This window comes from Rhinichthys klamathensis, unplaced genomic scaffold (assembly GCF_029890125.1).
Source record: "Rhinichthys klamathensis goyatoka isolate OS25496 unplaced genomic scaffold, OSU_Roscu_1.1 h1tg000165l_1, whole genome shotgun sequence".
Classification (NCBI taxonomy): Eukaryota; Metazoa; Chordata; class Actinopteri; order Cypriniformes; family Leuciscidae; genus Rhinichthys; species Rhinichthys klamathensis.
The window spans coordinates 3,051,219-3,060,028 of record NW_026606697.1 but is presented as its reverse complement, the minus strand read 5'-3'; the positions used below and the strand labels follow the sequence as shown (position 1 = coordinate 3,060,028).

At 48.9% G+C, this 8,810-nt stretch overlaps 1 protein-coding gene across 2 annotated transcripts; it reads left to right on the top strand.

The window, feature by feature from the left end:
• The first annotated feature begins 372 nt into the window (after positions 1-372).
• On the top strand, positions 373-2,509 carry LOC130091287 (polymeric immunoglobulin receptor-like). Of its 2 annotated transcripts, none has more exons than XM_056259098.1 (6): positions 373-499; positions 680-1,030; positions 1,181-1,534; positions 1,871-1,987; positions 2,077-2,126; positions 2,354-2,509. In XM_056259098.1, exons 1-6 carry the CDS (start codon positions 469-471, stop codon positions 2,477-2,479), a joined length of 1,029 nt encoding a protein of 342 aa, XP_056115073.1. In that variant the 5' UTR covers positions 373-468; the 3' UTR covers positions 2,480-2,509. The 2 variants fall into 2 exon arrangements, with proteins under 2 accessions (XP_056115073.1, XP_056115072.1); XM_056259097.1 differs by having other exon boundaries at positions 374-499; positions 1,178-1,534.
• The last annotated feature ends 6,301 nt before the right edge of the window (positions 2,510-8,810 follow it).

The following is an 8,810-nucleotide window of genomic DNA, read 5'->3' as shown; positions in this document are numbered from 1 at the left end:
CATCTGCACAGGTCAAGTCACACCCCCTCACTAGAGCTGGAGTGCTTTTAAACACATTTAATTCAGTTTGTTTTACTTCAGGGTCACTTCAATTATTTTAAGCTTTACAATTGTGAAATAGCAACAGGAAAGTCAAAGGGAAAATGTTTGAACATAGCTGTGGAATTAAAATGAAACAATCAAAACTTTTTTTTTAAACTTAAAATTTCAATTTTAAGTAAATATAGATTTTTTATTATTATTATTTCTGTTTCATTGTTGGTGTTTATAAAATAACCATTTCCTTTGCTCGTGAAAGTGGCACCTTACACCCAAAGTCTATAGCTGGGACAGCCAATGAAATTTGACTTTGTCATACGAGAATATTTGAGAATAACCAATCACGTCCAGGATCAGTTTCCATTTGATTTAGTTACTTAGATTGTGCACCTTGCCATCTCTTATTCTTTGCTTGCACATCAAGGCAACATGAGCACAGTTTTATTCTTCACCTTTGTTTGTAAGTATGATTATAAATGACTAAAAATAATCATATAATTATGACTATTTATTTATTCATTTTAACTTTTATAATTGTTTATTCATTATCAGACATTTATACAAAGCAAATAATATTCTTAAATTAACTTCTTTATGTAAATGCATTGTATGACACATCTTTACTACTTTTTGTATTCAGGTTGCATTGGGGCACAAAACATTGGGCAGCCAAAACGTTTGCAAACCTCTAAACTGGGTGATGATGTCACTATTGAGTGCTACTTACCCAATACAGATTTTAACAATATGGTGTGGTACAAGCAGGGGATGGGAATGAAACTTCAAGCCATTTCAAAAACGTACATTTACATGACGGATGTTGAATTTATTGATGGAAATACTGATGGCCGTTTTAACGTAACAATAGAAAAAGGAATTTATCATTTACATATTTCTTTGACTAAAAAGGAAGATATAGGAACATACTTTTGTGGTGTGGTAACGTTGGGAGAACTGTATTTTGGACCTGGAACATTTTTGATGCTTCATGGTACGTTTTTGCCTTTCATTATATAATACCAGAAACAGATTTACTTCATATCTAAAGGTGATAATCATGCAAAAAGACTATACGTTATAAGACACTATAAGTTATAAAAGTACAATGTAATAAAATACTTTTGGTTTTGCTTTAAAGAAGAACACACTGCAACAATGGTTCTTCAGGAGCCTATTTCAGATAAAGCTCACATTGGAAACAACATTACCCTGGTGTGTAGAGTCAAAAAGGTAGATGAGAAATGTGCAGGAGGACATCATGCATACTGGTTCAAAGAGGCTGCAGATGAATCTCATCCTGCCATCATTTACGCTGATGAAGATATGAAGAAACAGCATGAAGGGGGCTTTGAGGATGATTCTACTACACAGATCTGCATTTACACCCTCGCAAAGAGGAACCTCAGCCTTTCTGACGCTGGTACTTACTACTGTGCTGTACTCGCATGCGGCAAGATAGTGTTTGGAAATGGAACTCATCTGGAATTCATCCCTGGTAAAGTTAAGCCCTATTAAGTGACTTAAAGTTAATATTTCCAATGTGTATCTAAATAATGATAGCATTTATAATGATTTATCATGCCAGTAAAATCCTTTTTTTAAGGAATTTTGTAAAATTAGGAATGTTTGTTGACTTGCCATGTACAGTACACTACAGTTTTTTACAATAAAAAAAAATCAGTCGAGATTTAGAAAAAAAAACACGAGCAATACTGTGCCATTTGCTGGTCCAAGTTTTCAAGTTATCAAAAATGAATCCTAATAAGATTTGCAACATATTTTGATTTTTAATATAAAGTCTGGTAAAACATAAATAAATGTTTTCTTGCAGACAGCGAGTCGACAGCAACTCCATTGTTTCTTATACTGGTCTCGTCAAACATCATTTCTATGATAATAATGATCTTACTTGTGGCTGTGCGATGTGAGGACCAAGGCAGATCATCAGGTATCATATTTAAATGTTTTCAGACTAGTTTTAAATCAGATTCTTAGTTTTATTTGCAAGACTATAAAGCTGACATTCATACTTTTTAGCCTGTTTCAACAGATCTTGTGATCAAGAGACATCTGAAGGTACTCAGCAGGTAAATCCTCGCCACTTTATTTATTCACAATAAGTTTGATATCATTTTGATGATATATTTCAACGCAGTTTCATGAACGATTTGAATACCTGTATATTTTTCAGATTTTTCCAGATGTTTCTTGTTCATTTACTAACATTTTCAGTGTTTAAATAATTTAAAGTTTATCTACTTGAGCTCACTTTACTTAAATATGTCTACGACTTGCAAAAATCTTGCTTTATCAGGTTGAAGATGCAGACGCCTTGACTTACACACCTGTGAGTTTCAGCAGTAGATCACGGCCCTCTAGAGGAGCTAAACAACACAACGTTTCCCAGCGTAATGATGTCTACTCAAAGATCAGGTCCTAACAAAGGACTACTGGAAGACCTTTCCTGTTTGATCCAGAAGTGCAAATGCATAAAGTATGATGATTTAACAATATAACATCCAATAAAATCCAGTAGAGCAATAGCTGTTGTCTAAACATGGCAAAACTGTAAATTCAAACAAGTTCAGTTTACTTAAAAAAAAGTTTGGAAACCGATTGCCTTATTTTTGCAAAGCAAACTTAAAGGGAAAATGTCTCGGTTACTGATGTAACCCTCGTTCCCTGAAGGAGGGAACGGGAGACGTGACGTCGACGTGACGACGTTAGACGTTAGGGGATCACTTCAGGGAGCCCTATTGTGACGGCCTGCATACTTGTTTGTGTTATGTCTGTGTTTCAGTGGGGCGGGGCTTCAATCCTGAGTGCGGATGGAGGACACCTGCGGTGGCAGTTTCTCTTCCTGATAAAAGCTTCCGGCTCCCTGCCTTCAGGAGAAACGAGCGAGGGGTTCTCCCTCCTGCGTGCTTTTTCCTTTACATGTTTTGTGTTGTTGCCGGCATTTTGTGTTTAATTGTGTTTTTGTTTGGTAAATAAATTGGTCATCTCTTGATTGAGGTTTTGCGTCCCGCTTCTTTGTCACAACCTCTGAGCCGGGCTGTGACACTATCAACTTCGAGTATCTAAGAACAAGCCAATGAACGTTGACGTGCGTGAACGCGCCACGCGCCCCCACCCCGCAGCGCGGGTATAAAACAGGAAGCGGGCGCGAGCACCCACCGTTTTTCACTGAGGAGCCGAGTTTAATGACGGCCGTACAGCGATGGTCAGCAACTGTGGCGGCGGGACGTCACGTCTCCCGTTCCCTCCTTCGGGGAACGAGGGTTACATCAGTAACCGAGACGTTCCCCTTCAGTCGCTCACGTTCGACGTAACGTCGACGTGACGACGTTAGGGGATCCCATGGAAAACGCCACCGGTTGCTGCCACATCCAGTGCCCTGCGCAAGACTCTCAGACCCCCAATGCTGGGGCGGAAGACCTGCGTAGAGGGAGAACCTGCTGTTCCACATACCCACGCAGTGAACTCTTGAATAACACTGGGAAGCGTGCCTCTCCAGGGGAGAGGGACGCTGCGGAGCCACATCCTGCCTGAAGGGAGGTACCATGTGGAGAATACACATATGGACTGGCCGGTTGGGGCAGTGCAACATATAGAATGTCACTGGGGTGGCTCCACCTAAGGAGGGGGAGGCTACACCAGACAGTGACAGCAGAGCGAGCTCTGCCAAGGGAAAGACACGGGCTCACCGCAGGGAGCTGATCGTGGAAAAATACTCATATGGGATCGCCGCAGGGATCACACACACGGAACCCAGCCTAGCACAAGTTACACAAGCATACGAGCACTAGGCCTGGCGTCGGACGCTCCGCAACGTCCAACTGCCGAAGGGGTGTGGAGGAACTCACAGGGTTCACCTGGGTGGGGAACTCGACTGGAGCAAAAGAGCGCACGTATCCACTCCGTAGAGGGGAGTGGCGCAGCAAGCCGACACTAGAGCGGGAACTTCGATGTTACCGGCTGGTTGAAGCGAGCACACAGGAAGAAACCGGCTCAACACGTAGGCTATAGAACCTAGCGAACGTGTTAGGTGTCGCCCAACCCGCAGCTCTACAGATATCTGTCAGCGAGGCGCCGTGTGCCAGCGCCCAAGAAGAAGCGACACTCCTTGTGGAGTGGGCTCTCAACCCGGGCGGGCAAGGCACGCCTTGGGCTTCGTAAGCCAAGGCGATGGCATCCACTATCCAGTGGGCCATCCTCTGCTTGGAGACAGCCTTTCCCTTCTGCTGGCCTCCGTAACAGACGAAGAGCTGGTCTGAGGTCCTGAGGCTTTGCGTTCTGTCCACGTACAAACGCAGAGCGCGGACGGGACAGAGAAAAGCCAGGGCTGGGTCTGCCTCCTCCAAAGGCAGCGCTTGCAGGTTCACCACCTGGTCCCGGAAGGGAGTGGTAGGAACCTTTGGCACGTATCCGGGCCGGGGTCTCAGGATCACGTGAGAGTTATCCGGGCCGAATTCCAGGCACGATTCGTCGACCGAAAATGCATGTAGGTCCCCTACCCTCTTGATAGAGAGGTCCCCTACCCTCTTGATGCCACGTACCCTTGTACGTGGCACCCCAGCCGGTGATAGAGGCATCCGTGGAGACCACAGAGTGCCTGGACACTTGTTCTAGGGGAACACCTGCCCGCAGGAACGAAGGGTCCGACCACTAGCTGAGAGTTTGGCGACAGTGCGGGGTTACTGAAACCCGGCACGAGCCGCTCTGCCACGCCCATCTCGGGACTCGATCGTGAAGCCAGTGTTGGAGCGGTCTCATATGAAGCAATCCGAGCGGCGTTACCGCGGCTGCAGATGCCATATGCCCCAGGAGCCTCTGAAACAGTTTCAGTGGTGCCGCTGTTCTGCGTCTGAGCGTACTCACGCAGTTCAACACTGACTGGACGCGGGCCTCGGTGAGACGCGCTGTCATGTTGATCGAGTCCAACTCCATACCGAGAAAAGAGATCCTCTGCCCGGGGGTGAGTTTGCTCTTCTCCCAGTTGACCCGAAGCCCTAGGTGGCTGAGGTGACTGAGCACCAAATCCCTGTGTTCGCACAACTGCTCTCTCGACTGGGTGAGAATAAGCCAGTCGTCGAGATAGTTGAGAATGCGAACACCACGCTCGCACATAGGAGCAATGGCCGCCTCCGCAACTTTCGTGAAGACGCGGGGCGACAGGGCCAGCCCGAAGGGTAAGACTTTGTACTGATATGCCCGTCCCTCGAGCGCAAAGCGAAGAAACGGTCTGTGTCGAGGGAGAATCGAGACATGAAAGTACGCGTCCTTCAGGTCGATCGCTGCAAACCAATCTTGGGGACGGATGCATTTGAAAATGCGTTTCTGCGTAAGCATCTTGAATGGTAGCCTGTGAAGGGACCGGTTCAGGACGCGCAGGTCCAAGATTGGCCGTAACCCACCTCCTTTCTTGGGTACAATGAAGTACAGGCTGTAGAAGCCGGTCTTCATATCGGCTGGAGGGACCGGCTCGATTGCGTCCTTCGCCAGTAGGACTGCAATCTCCGCTCTGAGAACAGGGGCACTGTCCGCCAGAACACGGGTGAACAGGATGCCCCTGAAAACAGGGGGGCGCCGGGCGAACTGAATCGCATAGCCGAGTCTGACAGCACGGATGAGCCAGCGAGACGGACTGGGAAGCGTTAGCCAAGCTCCCAGAGACCGAGCAAGCGGGACCAACGGCACCACAGACGTACCCGGAGTGGGGCAGCGTGACAGAATGCAGGGACCTGACTCGGGCGGCATAGCGGCCCGGAGTGGGGTCTGAACGTGTGGTGCAAGACGTACCTGCTTCCGCCGGAGGGCAGAGTGAGTGTGCGGAGGCGACAGTGCGTCCAGGACACAGCCACTGCTGCCCGCTGGCGATGGAAGAGGGGCTCGGGAGTGACAAGGCATAGCGTCGTCGACTGCCAAGCGTGCCCTCTTGGGGCCCAGAGGTTTCAGAAATTGCTCTTTCTTTGAAAAGGTGGGTACCACTGACCCGTGGGTCAGTGGCGGAACAAAAATAAAAGGAAACAAAGGATTCTCCACCCGGCCCTCCACCGGGGGAAGGAGTGGCACGTCCGCCATCTCCTGAAGAGCAACTTGATCCACCTCTGGGCCGCCCGTCTCAGGGACGTTTGCACCGGCGCTTGCCTCCTGGCTTGGCAGCGGCCTGGACGGGCGGGGTCGACTTCCTGCGGCTTGCTCCACGCCGAGGCCTGGATGATGGCTGCTGCTGGGGCTCAGCGGGAGCGGAGGACGCCGCAGGAGGCCGACCTCGGCGACGAGTAGACGGAGGAGCTGCGGCCGGCGGGCGGGTGGGAGCAGCAGCGGTCCGCCGGGGCAGGATGTGTCGGATGGCCTCCGTCTGCTTCTGTGCGGCCGAGAACTGCTGGGCAAAGCTCTCGACCGCGTCGCCGAACAACCCAACCTGGGAGAGAGGGACATCCAGGAACCGGTACTTATCGGTGTCCCTCATGTCCGCCAGGTTGAGCCAAAGGTGGCGCTCCTGGACCACCAAGGTGGACATCACCTGACCGACTGAACGTGCTGTTTCCTTCGTCGCCCGGAGGGCGAGGTCGGTTGCCACACGGAGCTCCCGGAGGAGCTCTGGGTCAGAACCACCCTCGTTCATGTACATGAGCGCCTGGGCCTGGTGGACCTGCAAGAGCGCCATGGCATGAAGAGCGGAAGCAGCCTGTCCACAGGCCTTGTAAGCCCTCGCCGTTAGACGGACTTACAGGCCTTGGACGGGTGGCATGGGTCACCCCGCCAGGAGGAGGCGGATGCCGGACACAACTGCATTGCGACAGCCCGCTCCACTGGGGGGATCCCCACATACCCCTTAGCTGCCCCGCCGTCGAGGGTGGCGAGGGGAGAGGAGCCACTAGGACGGCTTCGGGCACTATATGGTGCCTTCCACGTCCTAGAAAGCTCCTCATGCACCTCCGGAAAGAAAGGTACCGGGGTGGCGCACTGAGAACCAGCACGGCCCGCCCCGAGAAACCAATCGTCCAGCCGAGAAGGTTCGGGACGTGGTGGAGGATTCCACGCAAGCCCGACCTTCTCGGCGGCCCGGGAGAGCATAGCGGCCCATTCTGGATCCGGCTCGGACAACGCTACACACCCCGAAGGGGGCAACGCAGCCGAGTCGTCATCTCCGGATGACCGCTCCCCCTCCGATGCTGCGATCGACATCTGATCGTCAGCTGGTGCCCCAAAGGAAACGACTGGTCGTTCCGGAGAAGGACCGAGCCGTTCGCCAAGGGGCGCCGATGGCAACAGCACATGAGAGGCGTGAGGGGCCCGCGGAGATTGCCTCGGCGGGGAAGCCCTCACGGTAATCCTCAGATCACCCTGGTCATGCGCCGAAGTAGGCCTATTCTGCGGGGCAGAATAAGCACTAGATTGGGGCATAGGCGAGGGGACTGCACCTCCCTTGAGGTAAGCGAGTCTCGATCTAAGTGCTGTGATAGTCATATTCCTGCAATGGGAACATGAGCTATCCACAAAAGCTGCTTCAGCGTGCCGAACGCCCAAACACGAGATGCAGCTATTGTGGCCATCTGCTGGCGCCAGGGAACGACTGCATCCAGAAACGCACAAGCGGAATGACATCTTGAAAAAGACGCAGGGTCCGCTTGTGTTGCTCTTTTAGTAAAATAAAAAAAGGAAATTGCTCTCACAGTGCTGAGGCGCCCAGGGGTAGCCACTGTGTGGACACACACACACACACACACACAAACAATAGTGCTGTGAGAACAGCAGTTAAGAGCTGCACTGCTCGCGGCCACCGCTGATCGCGCCGTCACACCAACACTGGAACAGAGAGATCTTCCTTGAAGTCTTCAAAGGCGTTGAATCTTAGACATCAGTCACAGGAAACTCGCGCTCCGAAATGAAAGATGGTGGGTGCTCGCGCCCGCTTCCTGTTTTATACCCGCGCTGCGGGGCGGGGGCGCGTGACGCGTTCACGCACGCCAACGTTCATTGGCTTGTTCTTAGATACTCGAAGTTGATAGGGCTCCCTGAAGTGATCCCCTAACGTCTAACGTCGTCACGTCGACGTCACGTCGAACGTGAGCGACTGAAGGGGAACTGAGGTTAAATTAATAATCAGCTAAAAGTAAAGAAAGCTAATTCTTCCCAAGTAAATTAAGTAATACATATCAAGTTAGTTTAATGTAAATTCTAGTTAACATACTCAATAATATTTACTAATATTACTTAAGATTTAATAGTAAGATCACTTGAGTAATTCCATTTAACTAACAGTGTTATAATGTGTTCTGCAAACATCTTAAATACTATTATTCTCAACATGGTTTTAAACTGCCATTTTATGCTACGGAGACTTAAAAAATGTGTGCAATCGGTTTCCACATTTTCTTCAAGTAAAGTGAATGTATTTTTAGTAGGTCAAGTCTGAACATGGCAATTTTTCATGTCATGAAAAAGTTGTGTTCTAATGCACTTAACACAAGTGTGAAATTCTCAACTGTTTAATATTTGTAAAAAAACATGTTTTTACAGAAAATGTAAGAACATCACAATAAAAATATACTTTAAAACATCTGTGTTACTTCTTTTAAAAACTCTTGACCTCTTGGCTATAGCAGCATTCTGCTGTCATGGCATTTTCAAAAGAGGCACTGTATGCAAACAAAACAGCAAAAATAACATAAAATAGGCCTTTACAAAATTGAAATACAGACCTTATACCTTGAATAGGCTTTTACAACATTGAAATGCAAACCTTTTCTACCTTGACACAG

Excerpts from the sequence above, each read along its gene's own strand:
- LOC130091287 (XM_056259097.1), top strand. The coding sequence starts at position 469 with ATGAGCACAGTTTTATTCTTCACCTTTGTTT. Across the intron at positions 500-679 it reads TTTATTCTTCACCTTTGTTT|GTTGCATTGGGGCACAAAAC; the intron begins GTAAGTATGATT and ends TTTTGTATTCAG. Across the intron at positions 1,988-2,076 it reads GGACCAAGGCAGATCATCAG|CCTGTTTCAACAGATCTTGT; the intron begins GTATCATATTTA and ends CATACTTTTTAG.